General features: G+C 33.0%; 1 protein-coding gene across 1 annotated transcript in view; it reads left to right on the top strand.

The window, feature by feature from the left end:
* The window catches only part of EYS (eyes shut homolog), a 1,499,666-nt gene that overhangs the window by 576,658 nt on the left and 896,323 nt on the right, over positions 1 to 26,685 (top strand). Inside the window, exon 20 of the mRNA XM_029943180.1 lies at positions 962 to 1,161. Within this exon, the coding sequence (XP_029799040.1) occupies positions 962 to 1,161 (200 nt within the window). The remainder of the gene's footprint in view (positions 1 to 961; positions 1,162 to 26,685) is intronic.

Genomic DNA, 26,685 nt, shown 5'->3' with positions numbered 1-26,685 from the left:
GGGATCACTTATAAAATAATTTTTAAAAATAATGAAACTTGGACTCACAGATACAGAGGATAGAATAATTGAGTGGAAGATGGGAGAAATAGAACAGGCAGGGAAATCATACAAATTTTTAGTTATAGGATGAATAGATTATGGTGATCTCATACATAACATGGTGACTGTATTAATAATACTACTCTATAATTAAAATTTGCTGAAAGAGTAGAACTTAAGTGTCCTTACTCCCTCCACTCTCCATAAGAAAAAAGGTAAATCTGTGTGGTGATAGGTGTGTGAATTAACTCAGTGGTGGGAATCATTTCACAATGTTTGTATATATGAAACCATTATGCTTTAAACACAGGGCAGGTGTTTTTTTGTCAAATATACCTTAATAAATCCGAAAAAAAGAATATACGTATTAAAATATTTTGGGTGGAAGAAAAGATTTTGAATGGAATAAAAGCTCAGTTATTAAAGATGCCTTGTTTTTTAGAGAGATGTTAAGTCAATTGTGAGTTGTCTGTTCTAAGTATGTGTTCAAACCCAGGATTCCTTTAAGAGTTAATAAAGGCACTATTAATCACCCTAGGATGGGAGAATTAATCTGGGGTTGTTCTAGGCAAACTGGCATCTATACTAAGGGTCAGTGAATTCCTGACATAATATATGAAGGAAATTTGGTTTAGCATCATTGTCTGGGTATAAAGAGGGTAGGTGTTTACTGCCATTGTACATGTCTTAGTAAAGTTTAATAAAGTGGTTTTTATTTATGAAAAATCAACAATAGGACATTTCTGGTGTTAATAAATGAAAAGAATTTATTACCAAAAACATATTTCAGTTCCTAGATGAATGGAATATTAGATAAGCTTGCATATTGGTTTCTTAAAAATGTCTAAATAAAATATAAATTTAATAAATTGTTAGTCTTATCACTAATAATCAAATTTGATTCTTTATTTCTTTATAGAACTGTACATCAACTCCTTCTATGAATGAAGACTTCTGTCAGATATCAGTTGATGACTTTACTTGCATTTGCCCAAGTGGATTCACTGGTGCATATTGTGAAATATATATTGACAGTTGTGCTGAGCCTGAACTGAATTTGGTCCTCTGTCTTAATGGAAGGATTTGTGTTGATGGACCCGGACACATGTTTTACTGCAGGTAAGTATTTACTTTCTCACAATTAACTAAATATATATTAAGGAAAGCATATAAACCTCATAAGAGTGATGCACTCTGAAACATAGATACTAATGTTTAAGTTTTCATCTTAAAAAAAGAAATCACAATTTTAAATCAGAAATTCTAAGGAAGCATTGCTTACATGTTTTTCCACATACTATATATTCATATAAATTCCATGTTGGACTTCCAAATTTCATTATCTCTAATTTTATAATTGTTTCATATCCCCTATCCTTCCCAGAATTGAAGTCTTATTTATTTTCTTAAATATTATACCACGTGAGTGACACATAGATAGTTCATATTTATAATAGACTTATTAGAAGGATCCATAAGTCCTTCTGTACTTACAATTCTAATGTGTTAACAATTGTTAAATTTTTTATGTGCTAAGATTTAAAAAAATAAATTAATGTGTCACTGTATTTTTGAACCAACTACTATTTAAGGTATCTTTTAAAAATTCTTAGGAGATAATTTTCATTACCTTTGTTTTTTATGATGATATAATATGTAATTGATTGATATTTTGAGAATTTAGCCATTATCTGCTCTATGTGTAAAATGCTAATTGAACCCACATATTTAAAAATATAGTTTGCCCCTTCTATTTCATTTGGGTTTTTGAGAGCTTGATATTAAGTTAAAATCTGTGAAAAACTGTGTTTTTTCTAAATATCTTAAATTATGGGAGAGTTGGGGATGTATATTTTGGTGCATAGTTATTTAATAGTAAACTATATCTATTATTTTTATGTTTATCCCTTTCTGAAATTATTAATATATTCTGCATTATGTTTAATATTGCTAGCACCACATTTTCTTTGTTCAATATCTACAGTGTGTTTTTGTCCTTTTATTTATTTTGATCTCTGCTGTATTATTTTATTAGGGCATATCTCTAAGAAGGCATACATAGGTGATTGTTTTACATAAACCCATGATTATTATTGTTTCATTTAGTATATGCAGACAGTGTAGTTATTATTATGACACAGTTATTGTTTATTACATATGGCCTAACATGCCAATTTTATTTGTAGTGTGGGTCTGTGTATTGTCTCTGTTGTATATTGTATTTTTGAGCATGAATTTTGCTTATTTTACTGGTGGTTTGATAAAGTACAGAAAGTAAAGATGTTTCCAATATAATTATAATTTTGTAAAATATTATAAAAATGATCACTTGACCATTGTAAGGACCCTCTGGCTATACCTAATCAGTGCCAGGATGAAGTCAACAACAGTAAGTTCAACATTTATTTCCAATTAATACAGTATTGTAAATCAAGTTTCTAAGATCAAGAGTTGGATGCTTAATGACTGAGCCACCCATGCACCCCCAAATTGCACTTAAATAAGAGTAGTCTGTCTTCAAATTTCCCTGCTGATTCAATATTCCTATAAACTCCTGAAAGTCTGTGAATGTTAATGTAAATGCTTTGGGAATTTCAGTTTCTAGGGGACTTGCACAGTGATGTGAGTAGCCATAGACATGCCAAATTAGCGCAATCCTCCAGCCACTTATTTACAAAAGAAAACTCACCTCGAGGGACTGTTTTTGCAAATTAAATCATAGATTGGTTAATGGATTAAGGATTAACCTGTAATATATTTATTTAAACCATAATAAAATAGGGGCTTCTAGGTGGCTCAGTAGGTTAAGTGTCCTACTTCAGCTCAGTCTTTGTTATGCTCATTTTTCCCTAAGTGTTTACACTAATCAGTGTTAATGTTTGTTTTCTCATTGCTGGTTTATTGGTTAATCAGCTTTCTAAATTTTGTTTGATTTTAATTGGGGAAAAAGTCAAAGCCTGTAAATTTCCCCCTCTGTGACACTTATCCTGAAGTCTCTTTTTGATGAAATTTTGTTTGTAAAACATTTTCACCTTTAATGATCTACAGAATATTCTGTACTAATGATTTCCTAATGATTTCAGGAAAACTAAATTTCTTCTGATTGAAATTTATGCTATATGACAAACTGAGAAATTTGAAACTGCCAACCTAAAATATTTTGTTGTGTTCTTAGCTTAACATATGAATTAGAACTTGGAGAAGTACAAATATTTAGACCTTATTATTGTTTGAGGATTATTTAGTTAATGTTGTTATATTGCTCTCATTTCCATCATTGTAGAAAATAAACCAGAGAATGACCTATTCTCATTAACATTATGTTTTATGAATGCAGTAGATTCAGTTCCTTCATGAATGCTGATATATGATTTTTAATTTCTTTAATTAAAAATGATGTATAAATACTTACCCAATGACTGGCATGTAGATGCTTTATAATTTAATTCTCTTCCCTTTTATCTTTGACATTGTGGCATTTAACTAGAATATGTGATGCTATATATTTTTCTTGTTTACTTCTTCATGTCTGGAAAATTTTATTATTCTGTTATTATTCTTTGCAGCATTAATACTGGTTCATTCATTCTGCATTCTTCTTTGAGTATTAATATTGCTTGCCTACTGTAATCACAAAGTTTAAGCTCTGTCAGGCATTTTATTCTTTTTTCTACCTTTCTGTTTTTTAAAAAATTCCCTCTGAATTTGTCTACTTACTTCTCAACCATTTTTATCTGGTTTTATAAAATTTTTCCTTATGATAATATTATTTATTTTCCTTAACATTTCAGTGGATATGCACTTTTTAAGTAGCTGTTTTCTTCCATTGTAAATTCAATGCCCACTTTGCAAACCATATAGTATTATTTTCTGTTTACAAAGTAATTTATTTGAAGAGTTCATTTTCCTTAAAGTTCTTAAAACTTCTCTGATTTTTTGTTAGAATTTTTTAAGTTGACTCAGAATCTCAGTTACTAACAGTTTTTTGCTTGTTTTATTGATTTTTATTGCTGTTACCCAGACTCTTCACTATTGAATTATTCTGGAATCTAAAAGATTGTTTTATTTATTTTTTTTGTGGTAACGTTATTTTTTATTTTTTTAGAGCATAACACTATTTTTTTAACATATGCAATTATTTTCCATCATTTACAATACAGTAGTTACAATGACACTCCAAATGGATAAGCAAAGTAAAAAATCAGAACCCCAACTTCTGTTTCATGTAATTAGACTTACACAGAAATTAGAAGGTTAAGTAACAACTAGTTAATTTCACAGCTATCTGAAGTGGCAATTGTTATATAGCAGCTTATCTATGATACATTCAAGATAAATGATACAATTTATTACTTGCCCATAAGCTACAACACAGCCTGCTTAATACCGTTCCTTAAATTCCACCTCTATACTACAATATGCTTGAGGTCCATGCAAAAAAGTAGCTACCTTTTATGTAGGAAATGGATTATTAAGTCTTTGGTGTTGTAAAAGCAACTTCATTTAAACATAACCACCCCCACCACCAAAAAAAGAAGAGGAAAAAAAAGTAATAAAAGATTGTTTTAAATGATAGGACTTACTACTTAAGAAGTGGAGTAGGAGCGTGTATTAATGCAGAGGCATGCCTGAGAAAACCTACTTTAACTACACATATTATGATGGCTTACATCCAGGATGAAATTGCTTGGCATGTGTGGACCCATTTAAATATCTCTACTTTACTCTCTAGACATTGAGTGTTGGGTTTCTCTAGGTCTGATATGTGTCATATTTATAGTTTGGCTATTGCCAATATATCTCATAAAGACATCTGATTATTTTAGATTATTTAATAACTACAACAATGACACATATTAAAAATAGCCACTATTGGGGCACCTGGATGGCTCAGTTAGTAAATACATGCAACTTTTGATCTCGGGTTGTACATTTGATGTCTATGTTGGGTGTGGAGATTATTTTAATAAATAAAAAGCTTTAAAAAAGAAAAAAAAAGAAATAGCTAATATCTTTTTTTAATCTTCCGGACACTAAGTTTTGAAAGGCATAGGTAGAATCTTTAAATAGAAAATAAAAGGAAGGAAAAAAACAAGGATGTACTTAAGTCTGTCCTTTTAGAATGTGATCCTGGAAGATGGTAAAATGAATAAGCCAGTATTATGTAGCTAGTTTCCTCATTACAACAGACAAATACATAGGTAATAGTGCTTTGAATTGTGTTGTAATTTACATCAATAATAATTGATGTAAGTTAACCATTTCAAGGAAGATAAGCTATGATTAGTTTTAGATAAATAATAACTGGGCTGCTAGGTGCCAAGGAACATTATGTTGAATTAATTCAATTATACTTTAAAGACAATTTTATAATCATACTTGAGATAATTTCTGGAGAAATGATAGGACATTTCAAATACCTAAATTTATTTTTAGTAATATATGTGTTAACTCAGACTCTAAGTGAGGTCATTTATATTTCCCAATGAAGATATATTAAATTAATAATATGAATGTTTAAAATTCTAAAATTGGTCAATAATTGATGAAAGTTTTAAAAATCTTTGACATTATTTGTTACTTTAAAAGAAATGAAAATAACCTTTGTGCAGAAAATATAATAATTTACTATTGTATTTGTTGTCCAAACTCAAATGGTATTTCTTATTAATACATTGAATTTTAGGGATAAAAAGGATTATAGAAATTATCTCTAGTGGTCTAGTTAGTACGTACAGGAAGAAGCAAAAGCATAGGAATTTTATACTATCAGTTGTCTGCTTAGTCATGATCGGTGGGAAAGTAAATTCTAGAACACAGTGAGTTTCTTTTTTTAATTTTCATTAGAGTACTAATACAAATATATATACATATATATATATGGTGAGAAAAGAAAAAAGTATATAATCATATGCCATGACCGTTCTTTAGTACAGTTAAACATCCCTTTTGTAGTTCATACCCTGGTGCAAAGTTTAAAGACATTAATGACTTTGTTCAGTTTAATAATGGCTGCCTTCAGAAGTCCATAAGTATTATTAACCATGTGTAACAGTTTAATAGCATTTTAATGTGTGCAAGTTTTATTAAACCATAAAAACTATGTTGAAATTACACTAAAGTCCAAATTAGAATCACACGGCAGAGGGCTGTAGAAATAAGTAAAAACAGTATACATAACTTTTTCTCTGGCAACATGTAGATTATAAAGATATAGCATGTAATTTATAAAACAGAGCACTGAGGTACAAGACACTTGTTTTTGTTTTTAATATGTGAAATCCTGTTCTATGTAATTTTTCCCTTGATGTTCTCTGCTTTTGGCTTTGCACCATCTCTTGCCATCTGCCACAACTTTCCAGCTGGAAATATCCCCTCACTCTGATATTTCCTCCAAATTCAACTTTTCTTGGTCATTGCCTCCATATTCTTGAAGTATTTTACATTCTTTCCCTTCTTGTTCACCTAAGCTTCACTACATTACTGCCGTAAACCAATACATTAATGCTATAAAACAAGTGTAATTAGTTTATACTACTATATGTATCATGTTAGAAGAGAAGGTAAAACAACACTTCGTTACTCACGTTGGTATTTTTCCTTTAAAAAAATATTCAGGGGGCACCTGGGTGGCTCAGTCCGTTGAGCGTCCTGCTTAAGCTCAGATCGTATCATGGCTCATGATTTTGAGCCCCGCTTCAAGCTCTGTGCTGAGAGCCTGGAGCCCACTTTGGGTTCTGTGTCTCCCTGTCTCTCTCTCATAAAGAAATAAAAGTTTTTAAAAAATTAAAAAATAGGGGCGCCTGGGTGGCTCAGTGGGTTAAAAGTCTGACTTCGGCTCAGGTCATGATCTCACAGTTTGTGGGTTCGAGCCTCGCATCGGGCTCTGTGCTGACAGCTAGCTCAGAGCCTGGAGCCTGCTTCGGATTCTGTGTCTCCCTCCCTCTCTGACTTTCCCCTGCTCATGGTGTCTCTCTCTGTCCTTCAAAAATAAATAAATGCTAAAAAAAAAAAAAGTTAAAAAAAATTTAAAAAGATTTAAAAACAATAAAAACTAATAAATTGTTATAAGATCTCAGCAACCATAACATGTTGGTAAATTAAGCATCTGATATAAGTAAGCTTTTTTGAATCCCCTATATCATAAGTAAGGAAAGATAGATTCTACTTCTTTTTACGTTAGGATAGAAAAATCCGAAGTCGTAGGTAACTTAAAAAGTATACAGAGTGTAAGGGCACTGATCTACAATAACACATTTTCAATACTCATTAATATCATCTTTGCTGCAAGGTATTTCATTTTATAAGTTGGAATAAAAAATCTGTATCTAATCATCACACTTAGGTGACTTTCCCTTTATGTTTTTAGAAATATCAGATGGATTTTGAAATATGCTAACAACTTTTTATTTTGTTTATTTTTGTTATTTATTTATTTTTCTGTCTGCAAAACATAAATTTTTGACCATCAACCCAAAATTAAATTAAAATGAAAAAATCCATTTATAAGAAAAATAAGGGGTGCCTCAGTAGCTCAGTTGGTTGAACGTCCAGCTTTGGCTTTGGTCATGATCTTACTGCTCATGAGTTCAAGCCTCATATCAGGTTCTGTGCTGACAGCTCAGAGCCTGGAGCCTGCTTCAGAATCTGTGTCTCCTTCTCTTTCTGCCTCTCCTCTGCTTGTGCTCTCTCTAAAATACACAAACATTAAAAAAAAGAAAAAAGAAAAAGAAATTGCATTATATTGTCTTATAGTGTATTACAAATGATAGAATAATAACCAAGACCCATTTTCTTTAATTGGTCTACTATATGAACATGATATTTGCTATTTTATCATGTTGCTTCAGAATGTAAAGACTCAAATTTAAAATGTGAACCTATTTTGATTTTTATATGTAAACTGCTATTTTTGTCAATTATGATAAAATTTTATTTTTAAAATCTATATTTCATTAATCAAATTAGGCATTTTTCCATAGTCAAATGTAAGATTGTATTTCTTTACTTTAAAATTTGTTTTATAACAATGAGGACTCCTTTTGAAGACCCTCTGAGCCATCAGAACTCTGTAATTAATCATTAAATATTTTCCTATGTTTGTACTTTTTAAAAACCATCACTGGAGTTCCCAATATTTTGCAGTGCTTGTTAAATTATACATTTTGCAATATGTACTCTAAATCAAATGATACACTATATTTTTATTTAATTTAAAAAGTTTTGTGCATTTATTTTTATTTTTACATAATTATAATTAATATACAGTGTTTTATTGGTGTCAAGTGTACAATATAATGATTTAGCAATTCTATACATTACTCAGTGCTCATCAGGATAAGTGGGGTGCCAGGGTGGCTCAGCCACTTAAGCATTCTACCCTTGATTTCAGGTCAGGTCACTATCTTATGATTTGTGATACTGAACCCTGTGTCAGGCTGCAAGATGACACTGTGGAACCTTCTAGGGATTCTCTCTCTCTCTCTCTGTCCTTACTCTGCTTGCATGCTCTCTCTCTCACTCTAAATAAATAGGTAAATAAATAATCTTTGAACATAAAGTGTGGGGAGGTTTTACTTCTATCACACTTTCCTTAAAAAGAAAAAAAGATGTGTTTTTTTCTTGTTTTGTTTTGATTTGAATGCCACTTAGTTAATTAACATCCAGTTAATATTAGTTTCAGGCATACAACATTTCCATACTACACTCGGTGCTTATCACAAGTGCACTCCTTAATCTCCATCACTTATTTAACCCATCACTCCACCCACCTCCCCTCTGGTAAACGTATGTTTGTTCTTTATCTTTAAGAGTCTGTTTCTTGGTTTGCCTGTCTCTCTCTCTCTCTCTCTTTCTCTCTCTCTCTCTCTCTCCCTCCCTCCCTCCCTCCCTCCCTCCCTCTCTCTCTCTCTTTTCTCTTTGCTCATTGTTTTCTTTCTTCTAAGTCAGTCTTTCTATGACTGACTTATTTTTCTTAACATAATACATTCTAGGTCCATCCATGTTGCTGCAGTTGGCAAGATTTCATTCTTTTTGTCTCCAAGTAGTAATGTGTGTGTGTGTGTGTGTGTGTGTGTGTGTGTGTGTGACATTTTCTTTATCCATTCATCAGTCAGTGGACCCTGGACTGTTCTATGAATTAAGTGTCCAGAAATACAAAATCAGTGTCCAGAAATCAGTCGCATTTTTATACACCAGTAATGAAAGGATGAGAGAGAAATTAAAGAATCAATTCAACTTACAATCACACCAAAAACAATAAATGTACTCTTAATCCCTTTTTTTCTATTTCACACACACATACACACACACACACACACACACACACACACACACACACACATCATTGTCCATTCATCTATCGATTGATAGTTGGGCTGCTTCCACACCTTGGCTTTTATATATAATGTTGCAGCAAACACAGGGGTGTATATATCTTCTTGAATTAGTATTTTTGGTTTCTTTGGATAAATACCCAGTAGTAAAGTTGCTGGATCAATGTGTATTTATATTTTTAACATTTTGAGGAATCTCCATACTTTTTACCACAGTGACTATACCAATTTTTATTCTCATCAACAGTGTATAAGTGTCCCTTTTTCTCTATATCCTTGCCAACACTTGTTATTTATTGTCTTTTTCATTATAGCTATTCTGACAGATGTGAGGTAATATCTCATTGTGGTTTTTTTAATTATTTTTAACGTTTATTTTCAAGAGAACTCAAGCAGGGAAGGGGCAGAAAGGGAGGGAGACACACAATCTGAAGCAGGCTCCAGGCTCTGAGCTGTCAGCACAGAGCTCAATGTGGGGCTTGAACCCATGAACCATGAGATCATGACCTGAGCCAAAGTTGGATGCTTAACCAACTGAGCCACCCAGGTGCCCCTCGTTGTGATTATGATTTCCATTTCCTTCATGATTAGTGATGTTGAGCATCTTTTCATATATCTGCTGTCCATTTGTATGTGTTCTCTAGAAAAAGGTCTATTCATGTCCTCTGCCCATTTTTAATTAGATTAGTTAGTTTTTAGGTGTTTTGTTGTATAAGTTCTTTGTATATTTTGAATATTAACTGCTTATTTGACATATCATTTGCAAATTTATTGTCCTATTCAATAGGTGGCCTCATCATTTGTTAATAATTTCTTTTGCTACGCGAAGGTTTATTGTTGTTGCTGTTGTTGTCCCAAAAGTTTAATATGCTTTCATTTCCCTTACCTAAGGATACATATCTAGAAAACTGTTCCTATGGCTAATGTAATAAAAAATTTACTGCCTATGTTTTCTCCTGGGAGTTTTATGATTTCAAGCCTCATATTTTGATATTTAATCCATTGTGAGTTTATTTGTGTTTATAGTATAAGAAAATGGTCCAGTTTCATTATTTTGCATGTAGCTGTCCAGTTTTCCCATTTGTTGAAGAGATCATCTTTTCCCCATTGTATAGCCTTGCCTCCTTTGTTGTATATTAATTAATCATAGAAGTGTTGGTTTATTTCTGGGATCTCTATTCTGTTCCATTACCTATGTATCCATTTTTGTGCCACTATCATACTGTTCTGATTGCTACAGCTTTATAGTCTATCTTAAAATCTGATACTGTGATTATCTCCAGCTTTTTTCTTGTTTTTCAAGACTGCTTTGGCTATTTGGTGTATTTTGTGGTTCCATACAAATTTTAGTATTATTTGTTCTAGTTCTGTGGGAAATGTTATTGGTATTTGTGAGAGGTTCCTGGAGAAATGACAAGCGAGATACAATGATGTTTCCAAAGGCTGCCAGCAACTAATGGAAACAGGGACATTCCCAACCCCCAGAAATGTGACCATGCTCCTTCCTTAATGGAAATGTGAGTGGTCCCAGAGAGGCGGTGCATTGTGACCACTGAATGGTCCCTGAAAGACAGGGCACCCTGAAAAGGGATGGTCCTAGGGAGGCTGGGAACTGTGGACATCCCCAAAAGAGATGGAGACGGACCAAGAACTGAGGGTTAATGGCTGACTTTATTAGGAACAGCATCTTATTTTATACCCTTCTTGCAAGTCTGGAGAGCATGGTAAATGTTTAGTTAGCAGTAAATGTTTAACTAGAACAATAGAGACTGTCACAGAGTGGACAGAGCAGGAGCAGCTTGCAACTGTGTGTGGGTATATTTTGTAGCTTCTTGTCACTCTTGACTGATGACCAGGAAGGCTCTGTCCTGCAGGTCCTCCTGGGACTTCATCAGATCCCTTGTTTCCAACGTTCTGGGAGCTGAAGTCCGATAAGGATGTTTCATACACAAGGACAGTGCTTGGGAACTAAGGTGCAATGTCCTATTTCCCAACAGGCATTTTCACATGGATTGAAATAAATCTGAAGATTGCTTTGGGTAGTATGAATATTTTAACAATATTTCTTCTTCCCATCCATGAGCATGGAATATCTTTCTATTTGTTTGAACCACTGTGTTTTTAACACTAATTATAGATTTTCCAAATATCAATGAATTAAATCACTCTAAAATGTAATTTTACTAAATCAACATCACAGTTATCAGTAAGGTAGAATTACATTAATATTTGTATATTTCCAACTTTTTTTATAACGTTTGGAATTGACTTTTAATGTAATGTATGTATTTTCTTCTCTGTTTAGTGCTAATGTGATATATATATTCTTTGTCATTCCATAGGTAAGTAAGTAAATATATATAATCACTGGTGAGTATGTATATGATACTTTGCCTTTCAAAATACCTGACAATAATTCATGACCAAATCATCACTTTTCAAAAGATAAATTTATATTATTTTGACACAAAGCAATGTTGAACACAGCAAATGTGACAGTAAATCCAAGAAAAACAATGTTTATGTATTAAATAGAAAATTGATATTAGTGACAGAGAAAGCCCCTTTATTCAATATGGAGAGTTTGACTGTATATATTACACATAGGAATTGCTCTATTTCACCAAGTTAAGTTTTATATCGATTTTTATTCCTCTTGGGGACATAGTTTTGGTCATTTTAGTTTATTACCACATGTAGAAAATAAAATAAAAACATTACTGATCTACTCTCATAAAATTATATTGAAAATTGGTGATTGCTCTATCTTTCAGGCAGATACTCATTTAATTTCAAAAGATTAAAGATTAGATTTGAGAAAAACATGAATTTCATGGTAATACTAGTTACTATGTAATTTAATTCAGCAAGTGAATCTTGAGAAACTACTGTACAAAAAAGTATCCTTGAGGCCGGAATCTTGAAATTTCATATCATTTCACTCATATGTGGAATTTTAGATACAAACAAATAAAAGAGGATACAAAAAACAGACTCTTTAATACAGAAAACAAACTTACAGTTGCTGAAGTGAGAGGGATGGGTGAAATAAAGAAAGTGGACTAAGAGTACACTTATCTTGATGAGGACTAAGAAATGAATAGAATTGTTGAATAATTATATTGGAACTAATATCACACTATGTTAGTTATACTTCAATAAAAAATAAAATATAAAAAAGAGAAGAATACAGTTTTTCAGTTCATATCATTTAGCAATTCTTGGAATGATGTGATTTTTAATTTCTGCTTATCAGTAGATAGAATAACAATTTAACACTTTTTCTTCAAAAGTATATTTGTTTAATTATGTTTAATGTTTAATGCTTGTCCTGTATGAAAACTAACTATATGGAAATTTGTCAAATGCAAATTTTGAGCAAATATGCAGTTATTCAATCCCTTCAGCTAAACACTATTCCTAAAATCATGACTTTTTAAGATATAATCAAGTGTTTTCTGGAAGTAAAGCCCTTCCAACAGTAAGGGTGCATTTTCAAAATATTTAATTTATAAAAATTGAGGTAGCTTTATTTTTTAAACAAAGGGATAATATCCCATTTTTCTAGGAAGATAGTTTATTCAGATGAGAGAGAATAAAATAAATAGTAATTCTGAACACTGGTGAATAGTTTATTGTGCTCATTGTGTGTCTTGTTATAGCATATGTCTAACTTTTGCGATTGTACAAATTAAGTGTCCTAAATGTAAATCTTTTTATTATTTCAAATATAACCCATTTTGTACCTTGGTATTCAAATTTTAGGCATATTTCATTGATGAACTTTGTTGACATTGAAGGGAAAAAGTTCTATCAACATTAATTTTATTTTTATTATTGAGGTAGAAAACATAGGAGAAATGTAATAGAAGAATTACTGACTATAACATTTTTCTGTTGTTAATAAATTGAACTTATAGGATTATCTAATATGTAATAGTGCTTATGCAAAAGTCTGACCAGGATTCTTAAGGATTAAATAAGGGACATTGTTAAATTTTGAAATAAAAATAAAATGCTTTCTCTGAAAAGAAAAAAAAAAGAACACATTTACCAAATGTATTTACATTACACTTACACAGATATTTTAACAATGAAGAAACAATAACGCTGGAAATCTTTCCTCCTGGCTATCAGAATATTTTTGGTTGTACAATGGTTTAAAAGAGTTTTCAGAAAGTTCTATCTCTTCCACAATAAAAGTCAGTGTCAGAATTTGATCTCTGCCTACCTGATTGGACAAAATTAAACTTTAATGCCACATTCTGAGTCTAGTTTGACAGTACTTTTTCATCAAAGACATTGGGCAGTAAAGAAAGAAAAAAATGCTCATACTTCTTGCTGTCAGTGGAATTACTGTATCTCCACAGGTCAGGGCGTCAGTACGCTTACAGCATACTTTAGTTCCTTAGTAATACCTTTTGTAGACCAATTTATATGGCTAAAACATCTTCATGCCTTCCAAATTTAATAAGAGATTTTTCCTTAGCCATAGTTTTCCAAGATTCTCCCAAATATTTTAGGTCTGGGGGAACTATAAACCTAATAATGAGATATTTGAGGATTATCTTATAAGTAGTTTAAATTGAAATATCAGTACAAGTGTTTGTGTAGGAGAGAGAGACAGGAAGACAGACTGTGTGTGTATGTGAGAGAGAGAGAGAGAGAGAGAGAGAGGCAGAGAGGAAGAGACAGAGTAGAGAATGAGAGAGAATTATTAATATCTCCCAGTTATTTAGATATAGAAAGGCATTTGCTTTGTTTTTATATATTTTGAGCACATATACTCAGAATAGTATTATATTGTGTCATATAAGAACAACTCACTCTACATAAATATCTTTTTTAAAATTAGCTAACTCATCTGTTTATGTAGCAAACATTTAGTAAGTGCTTTTTGGCCTGGCATATACTTAAAGGCATAGAGGTAAATACATATCTTACATAAATAAGTTTACAGTTTATTAAGGAAATATGTAAAAAAGAAAAATGTAACATGATATGTAAGGGCAACACAGTACAAATACCTATAATTTCAGTGGGGGGGATACAGTAAGCTATTTTGATGAGTCCTTTAATGTGTCAAAAAGAGTTGTCTTTTGACACTGTCTTAAAGGAGGAGCTCATCACACTGATATATTTGATAACAAAAGCAGATGAAAAAAAACCACGAAGCAAGGAAAGGTGAAATGACATGCAGATTTTGTTGTGTTATAAGGACTTCAATGTTATTTAAATTAAAAATGTACTGGGACTCCTAGGTGATTCAGTCAGTTTAGCATCCAACTCTTGATTTTGGTTCAGGTCATGAGCTCATGGTTCTTGAGATTGAGCCCCCTGTCGGGCTCTGCACTGTCTCCACAGAGCCTGCTTGCAACTCTCTCTCTTTCTCCCTCTCTCTTTTCCCTTCCCCTAATTGCTCATACACTGTCTCTCTCTCCCATTCTCTCTTTCTCCCAAAATAAATAACAATAAAACTTTAGAGAATGTATTGAAGGTGTAATAAAAATAGATGTGCTAAGATACTAAGGAGCCAGACCCTGAGGAGATTTGTAAAATATTGTAGGACTTTGGACCTAATTTTATAAATGACAAGAGAAGGTTCTTTAAAGGCTTGTACGACAGGGAGTTAAATGGTCATATTTGCATTTTGGAGAAATAACTTTTGAGAGCAACTTATCTGGCTAGGAAAATAAAGTACCAAGTATTATAATGACCTAGATAAGACTGATGTAAATCCAGAAGAGACCATTAAAATGGTTGAAAAAGATGTGGGAGGTAAGAATCAACGATTTTAATGTTGGTTGAATGTGAGAGGAGAATAAAGAGTCAAGGATGGCTCTATGTTTTTTAGGCATTGTTTTTAATATGAATTCATTTATGTGATAATCATTGTCTCCAGTTGAAGTGGAAACAGATCCTAAGTCTCCTACTTTTGTGTAGTCCTGTGGCTCAGACTGAATGAATTGTTAGCCCAAAGCCTTTTAACTTAAATGATGCAAAAGAGCCAGCTAGAGTGAATGTTCAAACCAATTCTGTTGACCTGGGACATAAGTATTAGAACTAAGACTTACAGAAATTTATAAACACTGTATCTTCTCCTTCTCCTTCACCTTCTCCTTCTCCTTTTCCTTCTCCTTCTTTGTAATTAAAATAATCTAAGGGGCATCTGGGTGGTTCAGTCGTTTGAGGTTGAGCGTCAGACTCTTGATTTTGGCTCATGCCCTGATCTCAGGGTTCCTGGGCTCAAACTCTGAATTGGGCTCTGCCACTGAAAGTCCAGAGCCTACCTGGGATTCTCTGTCTTTCCCTCTCTATTTCTCTCTGCTGCTATCTGTCTCTACCTCTCTCTCAAAATGAATAAAAAATAAATCTAAGGAAAAATAATCCAATAATTTTGCAGGAAATAAAATAAAAATATATGTAACAAGACATATGGAAAGGATTGTCGATCTGTAAATAGTTTACTTTGAAACATATTCCTTAGTATCTCAAACCTCATATCCCTGTGATTAAAAATATTTAGTCATTTTATGCTATTAACTATGTTTTAACATATCTATAAATAAGAAAATGAAGACCCTTAAAAATGCTTAGGGAATATGAGTTCATAACTTTAGAATTCATAAAACTAATGGAAGACAAAAGGTGAGTTAAAGGTTTTTGTAATAGTCCAAGTTGAATACTTACTGTATATCACAAGGTAGGCATAGGTAAATATGGCAAGATTTCTCTTTGATTCATTTAAGGAAATTAACCTAAAAGAAATGATCTATTTTTTTTAGTTTGGGGGTTTCTAATATTTATTGTGTATTATTTAATATCATTAAAAGTATAAATAATATAATGAATGAAAGAATAATTTTAATAATATGCATATGTACCATTGGTTTATTCATAACAACTATATAATGTATGAGATATTGAGACCCATCTTTAGTATCTCTTTTAAGTATCTAATCATTGGAGTAGGCAGGTGTTATATGGGTATTGGAAAAGCTCTCTCTCTCTCCCTTTTTTTTTTAAGTATGAATGCCATCTGGCTTATTGGCAACATGAATAGACAGTTTGCATTTGTGATTTAGTGATCTCATGACTCTATCACTTGTTTAAGATTTATATGGAAGATGAGGAAATGCAAGCACTTATATGCAGGTACTAAAACTTGAGCTCATTTTAAATGTCTTTTCCGAAATATGTATAGAAAATTAAAACATATTCTTATAGTTTGTATTTTATGATTTATATAATTTCTGTTAGTTCTAAAATACAACCTTATGTTCAGAGAAAAAAATCATAAGTGAGCTTTATCTCCTACAATTGGTCAACCAGGTGAGATGTTACTATATGAAATGTTAAATATAACATTGTTTACAACTCTGATATAGAGGTACAATATTAGCATATCTTGGGAAATCAGAAATGCCCATAGATGTCACTACCATCATATTTTTCTTTTCCTTTACCAGTCAGGATTTGTCTGAAAAATCATCCATTTAATTCCAAACTTACAAGTTTATAAAAATGTATTTAAATAACTTTGGGGAACACAAAATGGCTTTGAATGTGAATTAAGATCTTTAAACTTGGAATCACTAATGAAGATTATTTTTTTTTTTGGCGAGTTCTGTCTATAACTTCAATACCTCAACCCTTAATGTAATTAATCCCACTACCCTGCACTCTTGAAGAGTAAGATTGTTCTTAATTCCAAGTTCACTTTCCTTTCCTTTCCTGTATTGGATCCTAGTATTTCTTTTGTTCAGCCAACTGCTTGTTTCCAGGTCCTACACAGCATATATCACAACATTTGGTATTTGGAAGGTAGAACTGGCTGATATTAACTGACCTAATTAGGATGTGGTAGGCAGGAACTGAACTCCCATCAGATTTTTCTCCTTGCTTGAAATCCTACAGTGCTTTGGAGCAGCAGTTGTATTTGTAACTATCATGGAAAGTATTGACAATGAAAGTATAAGTGGCATGAATTTTCCCTCATCATATGCCAGTGTAAGAAATACTAATTACTTAATTTCTCTAAATTAAAGTATAAGTGAATGCCAAGCTCCAAATTATAGGATGAAAATTTAATATAATATTGAATTTAATTAATGTGTCTTGCCATTTCTTACATAACCTGGGGTCACACAAAAATTCTTAGGTTTAAAAGGTATGTAGGATACGCATGTAAAGGACTCTCCTTTTTAGAAGAAACATTCAAACTCAAGTCTGCATCACTAAATTGAGAAGAGGCAGTTCTGCCCTTTGTGGCTCTCCTTGGCTTTGCAACCCTTGGCCATAATTGGCAGCTTGGAACCTCAGAAGATATCCTCTGTGTGTATCGGGTTGCCACTTGCCCCCATGGTTCTGCCATTTCTCCTTGGAACTTGGCGGGGGCGGGCACTGGGGGGTGAGGTGAGTAGGAGTCGGTCCCTATTATTTCAAAACATGAAATTCAATTTTGTATCAGATAACTTGGTGGTCACATTAAATCTCTCTTTTTTAAGTTTATTTATTTTGAGAGAGAATATCAGGGTGAGCAGAGAAGATGCAGAGAGTGAGAGAGAGAGAGAGGGAGCAGAGAATCCCAAGTAGGCTCCACACTGTCAGCACAGAGCCTGGTGTGGGGCTGTAACTCACAAACTCTGAGATCATGACCTGAGCAGAAATCAAGAGTCTTGACACTTAACCAACTGAGCCACCCAGGCGTCCTACATTAAATCTCTTTTTAAGTAGTTGATTGCCCTACCAAATTTCTAACTCCTACCCCTGCTGGCATGCCTCACATTTTATTTCTTCAGTAGGCTTTAAAAAACACACTGCTAGTCTGGGAATAGTGAAAAAGCAACTCATTGGGAAAGCAACCAGTTATATGTTTCTTTCCTCACTATTTATTCAATGATTCTTTTCATCAGAAGCCTGGGTGTCTCTTAATGAATGCCCCATCCCACAAGCCCTATATAAATTTGAGGCACTGAGTAGATTCCTAGGATAATTGCTTCCACATAAAAAGCACAGTCTTCCGTTATAGAACAAAACATCAATAACTTATTATGTGACTTGGATGCAGAATAGATTTTCAGAAGCATGTCTTAGTCTTCTTTGACTCATTACCATCCAGATGTGTGCTTGTTTTCTCTTTGTTTTATTCTTTTTATCACACAAGCATTTTTAATCAACCTTAGTTTTAGCATAGACTCGTGGTATATTCTAAACCAGTAGTTACTTCTAAGAGTCCAGACCCATCCCTATATGCCACACTGCAACTGAGTCAACACCCTTGTCTGAAAACTATCTTGCTTCATCTCTATAAACTTCTACCATTAAACAATGCATGTATCCTGACTATTGTCACTTTGTAATCCTGGATGAGATCCTTATATATTGCAGATCTAAGTGTGTATATGTTTGTAAGAAGTGCTGCATTATTTATTTTTTTCTGAATCAAATCCACTCTGCTCTAAAACCCCAGCACATTAGGATACAATACCCTTCTAAAGAATACTATAGAAATACCCCCCACGCCGCACCAAGAATTGTCTTTCCTCTCTTATACTTGGGATATTTACTCCTCTTTCTTCAACATTCTCCTTCATCTTGCTTTTCCTCACAGATAAAGATTGTTGCCTGGTTTACATTTCCCCAGGAAACCCAAATGTAATACTCTGTATTCTTTAAAAATAAAAGCCTACCTCTATTTCTGTCCGTGTAGTACCAAAGCTCAAAGTGAAGAAGAGAATAGATGTGTGTGTGAGTGTGTGTGTGAGTGTGTGTGTGTGTGTGTGTGTGTATAGGATAAAATAATGCTGGTCTATATCTCAATTATTTATCCTGTAATATGCTTTCAAAATATAGTTATTGGGATTAAATATTGGAGTTGCTCTATTGCACGAAATAAAAAGAATTGGAACTTATGTAATAAAATAAATGAGGAAGGGAAATTTATTCTCGTGATTGGACATCAACTAAAGTAAAAACATTCACTAGAATATTTGCTCCTGAAAACTCAAGCCATTGAACTTGAGGCCATCAATAAAATGAAAAGTAGCTATCAATGTTAATGTATTTTTTATCAGGTCTAAGACAGGGTCTAGTTACATCTGCAACAGCTAATTTATAACCCTCTATTAAAACCACATTTAGATAAAATTGTTAACTATACATCTAGCACTTTTTTCAGCCACTGAAGGGCTTTTACACTTTCCACTGACCACTTAAGATCCTCTACATCAGGACATTCCCCAAAACAGTACAGTATCAATCAACTTTTTGTAGTTTTAATTTGCAAATATTTTATTACTTTATCCCAAACAAGTAGTAAAATGTAGATAAAAAATAGAATTAATTGTTTTACACTGGTAAACACAAGGCCTACAGTATTTACATTTGTATTAAAGAACCATTTATTTCTTCTGCTTTCCATATACCATTTATTCTTATAACTAGTAGGAGGAGATGGTTTTCTTTTTAAGGTCATACAATGTTAAGTAGCAAGGCAAATGTGGAAGGATCAGTCAGATGCCTTTATTATCTAAGTGACTTCCATACATCCGTTTTGAGTTGTGCATGAATAAATTTTGCTTCAGCATAACTAGAGATTTACATGTCTCTTTATATCCTGGATATTTAGAGAATTACTAAAGATCTTACACACACACACACACACACACACACACACACACATGGATATTTACAGAGAAACCCTTTGGGAAGTCTTTCTTTTTCTAACATTGTAAATTTAATAGCACACTATGTGAAATTTTTTTTTAATTTTTTAATGTTTTTATTTTATTTTTGATACAGAGAGAGACTGAGCATGAGAGGGGGAGGGGCAGAGAGAGAAGGAGACACAGAACAGGAAGCAGGCTCCAGGCTCTGAGCAGGCTGTCAGCACAGAGCCTGACACGGGGCTTGAACCCACAAACGTGAGATCTGACCTGAGCCGAAGTCGGAGGCTTAACCGACTGAGCCACCCAGGCGCCCCTGAAATATTTTTTTTATTCAAAGGTACACATAAATTTTGCTGAACTGAAAACACTGACTCCCTAAAATATTTGAATTTTGCATGTTTTGGGACTTCAGGTTAATTTCTATATCTATTATCTTTTGCTAATTTTTCAAAGGTAAATGATCTCACTCTAATCTTAGAAATTACTGCAAGGCATAAAATATAATTCCCTTATGACATTTTGATGTTACCTAAGTAGGATCTAATCCTTATGGTCACTCTTTGGTAGTATTTTCTAGACGAGGGCCCAAGGACATATGCTTCCTGTCGAAAAATTATCTACCATAATGATCTTAATTTTATACTTTAATATTTATCAATATCTCAAAACCCAATGATTTCCCAATTATTTGGATTGTGAATGTGTAATCAGGTACTGGCCCAGAATATTATGGCTCACATACACATTTTTGTCTCCCATTACATTGTAGCATTGAATACGTATAGAATTACTTTCATCATCAGAGGTTAATAGAAAATAATTTGAGAAAATAATTTGGACAATGTTATCTTGTATATTTGGAATTGGAGCCAAGCAGTAGCCACCTGACATTATATTACAACAGGATGAGTGAAGATTTCAAAATACTTTGAATACACAAAAGAGTGAAAGAATTGAGTCATCAGAAGGCAAAGAGGAATGTAGATGGGCGGAGCTCCACAGAATATGCATGACAATGATGAATATCATAGTCATGTTGCAAACAGCAAAACAATTCAACAAACATTATCATCAATCATATAAAATTACTGTTAATTTAAACTTTATTAGCTTTGTAGTTCTGTGAGTACTATATCAAAATTTTGCTCTGGTCATATAGTTTCTGTGAAAACTACAAGTATATATAAAGTTTGGGGCATGTTTTAAGTTTGCTGCTGTTTAAATGATATACTAAAAACAATTCACTACAGCATGATAGGCCATAAGAATAGTGTTTCCTTTAAAATAGGTCTTAAGTTTGGCAAACATTGAATTTAGTATTTGAAGCAATGAACTATAGTTATTAGTTTGCATTTTTATGCAGGTTTAAGACAATTTTGAGCACAAAAAAAGACAAAAAATGTTTGCAGTTACTGCTAATAATTAAATCAACACGAATTCAAAGTTACAGATTGTTTAAATTTTCACCTTGATTAAACACTTCCTATCCAATTAACTGCTTAAAATGCAGTTATAATCTTAAATAACTCATGAAAATGTTGCATTGTGTGGCCTATCCCTATTCTGTCATTAAGTTTCCTCTTAAAATTTTTAAATTTACCATTCTCAATTAGCAAGAAGTAGAAAATCTTTATGGTACACAGTGCTTGATATCCTTTCTTTAGTAATAATATTGTGCATAAACATAAATTTTAGGTCCTAATGAATGAACACCTAACATATTTTTTCATTATTATTATTTCAATAACTTTTATGCACCAACTTAAAACTCTGCTTAGCCATTTCATTATTATTTCACTAATATTCATTAGCTTAAAAGGCAACATAAAAAACAATATGTTTTTTTTGTGCACAGTTATGTTTGAAGGGTTTTACAGGACTTGTAAGCTTTATAGATTTCTCCTGGTCTTAAGCTAAAATGGACTGGGTATGTTATATATCTTTTTTGTACATTATGCAATACAATGAACTACAATGAAAGGAGAATGGGAAAGGCTATAATCCATGAAAATTCTTAGGCTTTTATATAGAGAGAAAGGAGAGAAAGCATAAATAGAATAAGTAAAAACTGGTGTTTCTAGCATGTACAAAAATGCATATAAAACATTGGTCATAAATTTGCAAATAAAATCTAAGAATATAGCACAAGATATTTTTAAGCTGTGTAAACATATCATTTTTCCTTCCATTTTCATTCTTCTTTTATTGGGAAAAGGCAGAAATAAATAAATAAATAAACAAATAGCATAATAAAGACAAAAATTCTTCTCAATAATGTCATTTTGATCTCCTTTTGCCATTCAGCAATTGGATCTTTAAATGATAACTCTTTTGTAAGCTAAACCTTAGATAGAGGTAAGAAACATTTGAAAATAAAATATGATAATGTTCATGTTTCCTTTTTCTACACTTCCTTAGTGATACTGAAGTAGGATGATTTTACTCTATTATATATAATCTTCAGTAAAGGGTCTATTGCAATTTGTTTTGGTTTCAATGATACAGATTTATTGGAAAATCCATCTAACTGTACTTCTTTCATCTATACTTGTGTTTGACATGTAGAATAGTCATAGGAATATATGTATTGTTTTCTTCCTTGCAGCTTATCAGGAGATAAGCTACTTGATAATTAGGTGCACCCATTTGTTTCTTCTTCACGTCTTATGACCAAACTAACTTTGAATCTGTAATTCTCATTTCATTTAGATCGCCATTTAAATTCTATAATTAATCATTATGCTTTAATACTCTTGAAATCAACAATATATTTAAGGGCCTATTTTACTGTTTCTGCCATATTTTTGCAGTTCTTTTGGTGACTGGTGACTAAACACAAACTCTATTCTTTTTGTTTGTTTTTACATATAAAACCTATTAAAGCAAAATAAAAAAGAACCCCTTTAGTGCTTTACAAAAGATAATTTTTTTCTTTGAAAAAAAAGAATCTAATCAGAAAATCAGTGTGATGATAAATGATTCATTGGCTGGTTTGTGTCAGGATTTGTTAGTTGTAACTTCTTAATAAAAAACAAAGAACAATTCAAATGATAAGGTGCTTATTTCCACAAATGAATTGTAACAAATATTAATCACATCTCCCTAGTTTTTGGCACTTTTAGTAGTCTTTGTTTTTTTGTTTGTTTGTTTTGTTTTGTTTTTTTCAAGTACTTACCGAGCATTGGCTATGTGCTAAGTAGTGTGTCAGGAATTAAAATTGAATATAGGAAATCATAAGCATCCTTAAAGAGTGTACAGTCTTGGGAGTAAAGCACAGCAAGTGGTAGTAGAGGGAGGGAAGAAACAAAAAAGAATGCAGTTTGGTAAATGACACTTGGGCTGAAAAGAGAATACCGTGAGGGTAGTCAGGAAAATGCTTTGGTATGAGTTACAGCTAAACTATAATATGAAGAATATGAAGAAAGACATGATTTTGATAGAGGAATTACAGTAGGGAGTCCAGCATATAAGAAAATTGTGGATATTTATGGAACTGAAAATAGTTTGATATTCATGGTGCATGTGAGCATCTGTGTATGTGTGTATGTGTGTGTGCATAACCTCATGTTCACATTCATCTGGGCCAAGGCAAAGGGATGGTTTTTGAGTAGAATCCAAGTGCTGCAGTGGCTTAGAGATTATCAAGCATTTTGTGTGGATGACTAAGAACTTTAGGCATTATTCTTATGAGAGAAATTGTTGAAAGGTTTTGAGAAAGAAGATGACATAGCCATGTTTGTTTTTTAGAAAGATAAACATATTTGTTGCAGTTGAAGACTGGAATTTGTTAGGACAAGATTGGAAATGTAACTCAGGTCAAATATTATAGTGATATGGTAGCACAGGGAAAGGAGAATAGTGGGCTACCTGGAGATGTATTTCTGTGTTTGAATTAAAGTATAATAACTGGAGGGGCACATGGGTAGCTCACTTAATTAAGCATCAATATCTTGGTTTCCACTCAGGTCATGATCTCATGATTCATGAGTTCTTGAGTTCAAGCCCCACATTGGGCTCCATGCTGACAGTGCAGAGCCTACTTTGGATATTCTCTCCCCCTTCTCTCTCTTCCCTTCCCTTGTTCATGTTCTCTCACTCAATGTAAATAATGTTTTTAAAAAAATTTTAAAAATAAAGAATAACTAGATATGAGTACTGAGTGAGAGACTGATCATTGGAATCATTTTTCAAGGTGGCCTGTGGACTTTTTGGTTATACATAGCAGGTTGAACACACATATCTTTGCCACTGCAAATTCTACAAACACTACTAAAAGTAGTGGCTATATAAAAGATATTTTGAAGGACATAATTCCATAGAGCAAAAAGACAAAGACAGGATATCACAAGAAAAAAGATGTTAATTGAATGATGGAAGGTGCTAATTTGCTGTTAACTTTGCAGACAAGAGAAAGTGACTGTAGGGGAAGAAATTAAGAAATAAACTGCCACTGAAGTATTCTTAAGAGGATGAAGAATTGGAGGCAATTGCTACTTGTGAAGGTAAGATTGAAGGTAGAGCTGAAAGACTCTTGAATGCCACTGTTAGAAACATTTAAACACCTAGATACTCCCCTTCCCATGTATTTGGTTATTCCCTCTAACCCTGTTTCACACAACATATGCACAACTAAGCAGAGTATTGAAAATTTACCCTCAAGAAAGTTCAAAACAGAAGGAATTTGGAATTTGAACAGGCTGCACTACTAACATGGGGAGTACCATGCTGACCCCAGGGAGTGAGGGATATCTACACATTAAACGGTGAGGACCCAAATCCCTCTTCCTACTCAGCTGCCCTATGACAGGCCCTCAGACTCATAATTTTCAGGCTACTGAAAACACCAATCTTCCCTCCCTGGGGAAGGGCACATTAACTGTTGGAGATACTGACAAAATAATCATATCCCTCTGTAGTCTATATCTGACCCTTAAAATTTGCACAAACTTCCAATATGATATTTAGTGCCTCACTCTTAAATAGGAGCAGATAGACAGGGATCACTAGACATCTGGAGAACTCTAATGTGAAAGGGATCAAAGCATCATTAAAGAGAAACTCAGAGGAATTTGGAGGCAGTGCAGTAGCAGAAGGAAAAAGAAAAAGCTTCAAAAGTATAATTGATACCTCAGAGAAGCAAGCAACATATACAGACACCTAAAACAACCACTACAAAATAGCATGCTATGGAAAGTAAATTGAAAGAACATAAACAAGAGCTTTTGGAATTAAAAAAATATATAGAAGAAATTAAAGGGAAGGCTTGAATGATAAAGTTTTCCAGAAGGCAGATATTCTTTCTACCTCAAAAAACACAAGAATGCAATACAGGAGGATCAGATGAGAAAATTAAGAAAGTTTCAGATGATCCAACATCTGATGTTTAGTACTCTCAGAAGGAAATAACACAAATGAAAAAATTAATAATGGAATATTTGAATACCATTTTTGAAAACTGAAGTCCATGCATTTATAGATTGAAAAGGGCTCAACAAGGGCCTAAAAAAAACCATTTTGAATTTTCAGAAAATTAGAGATAAAAAGAAAATAGAAAAATTGCCCTGACTGTTTCAAGATGGAAAAGAAAACAAAACAAAATACCACGCCCAATTTAAATAAAATAGCATACAAAGAATCAGTAAAGATTCTAAAGCATAATATTGGAAATCATAAGTCTGAGGAAAAACTACAGAATCTTGGGAAAAATGGTTTTCAAATTTTATACCACCCAAACTACAAATGATATATGATAATGAAATAAAGAACCCAAGCTATTTTAGCATGTGTCAGGAGTTTTCTGAGAATGCAGGTGATAAAATGCTTTCTGAGCTAGATCTCCAACTGCCTAGCTATCAGGGAGTGCCCCACCACTGGGAAGATGGACCATAGATATCCCTGGTATAATGTAGTAGTCAAATTATTTAAATTTCATTGGTAGTAAACCAGAACAGTATACCAGTGAAAGAGGACTCCAATAACTGGTTTAATGTTGAAAGGCATAAGGGAAATAGTAATGTGCAGGGCAATTGGGTTGTATGCTATTGCCAAACTATTGACATCTAGAAAAAGAAAAGGAAAAGGCTGAGTGTGATTAATAAGCAATTGAAAGCAATCGAAAGAGTGAAACTCAGCAAACCCTCCTGGCAGCATATAAAAAGGTTCTCATCTCCTTAGGGGGAGTGTAGGGAAACCTGCGAACAGTCTCAGGATTTATCATTAGAGCACCTCAGCTCCAAAGAAGGATGACCTTTCCAACCAAGGGCCTTTGAGCAAAGGAAATTAAAAACAAACAAAAACATGTTGAGAAAAACATGACTTTTGATGGGGGTAGGTGGTTCTAGATTTATAAGCAAGACATGGACAAGATTTTCTTAAGCCTAGAATGTCTGAGGACGAATATCAGTAAATGGAGGTCAGCTAAGATGACTTGGTAAAGGCGCCAGTATTTGTTTGTTTGTTTTATTTGGGGGGGGGGAGAGAAAGATTGAGCAAGCTGGGAGGGGCAGGCGGGAAGGAGAGAGAGAATTCCAGGCAGCTCCACACTGTCAGCACAGAGCTCCATGTGGGCCTTGAACTCATGACCATGAGACCATGACTTGAGCCAAAAGCAAGAGTTGAATGCTTAACCAACTGAGCTA

Source organism: Suricata suricatta, chromosome 7 (assembly GCF_006229205.1).
Source record: "Suricata suricatta isolate VVHF042 chromosome 7, meerkat_22Aug2017_6uvM2_HiC, whole genome shotgun sequence".
NCBI classification, from domain to species: Eukaryota; Metazoa; Chordata; class Mammalia; order Carnivora; family Herpestidae; genus Suricata; species Suricata suricatta.
The sequence above is the reverse complement of the archived record's forward strand: the minus strand, read 5'-3'. Positions and strand labels throughout refer to the sequence as shown.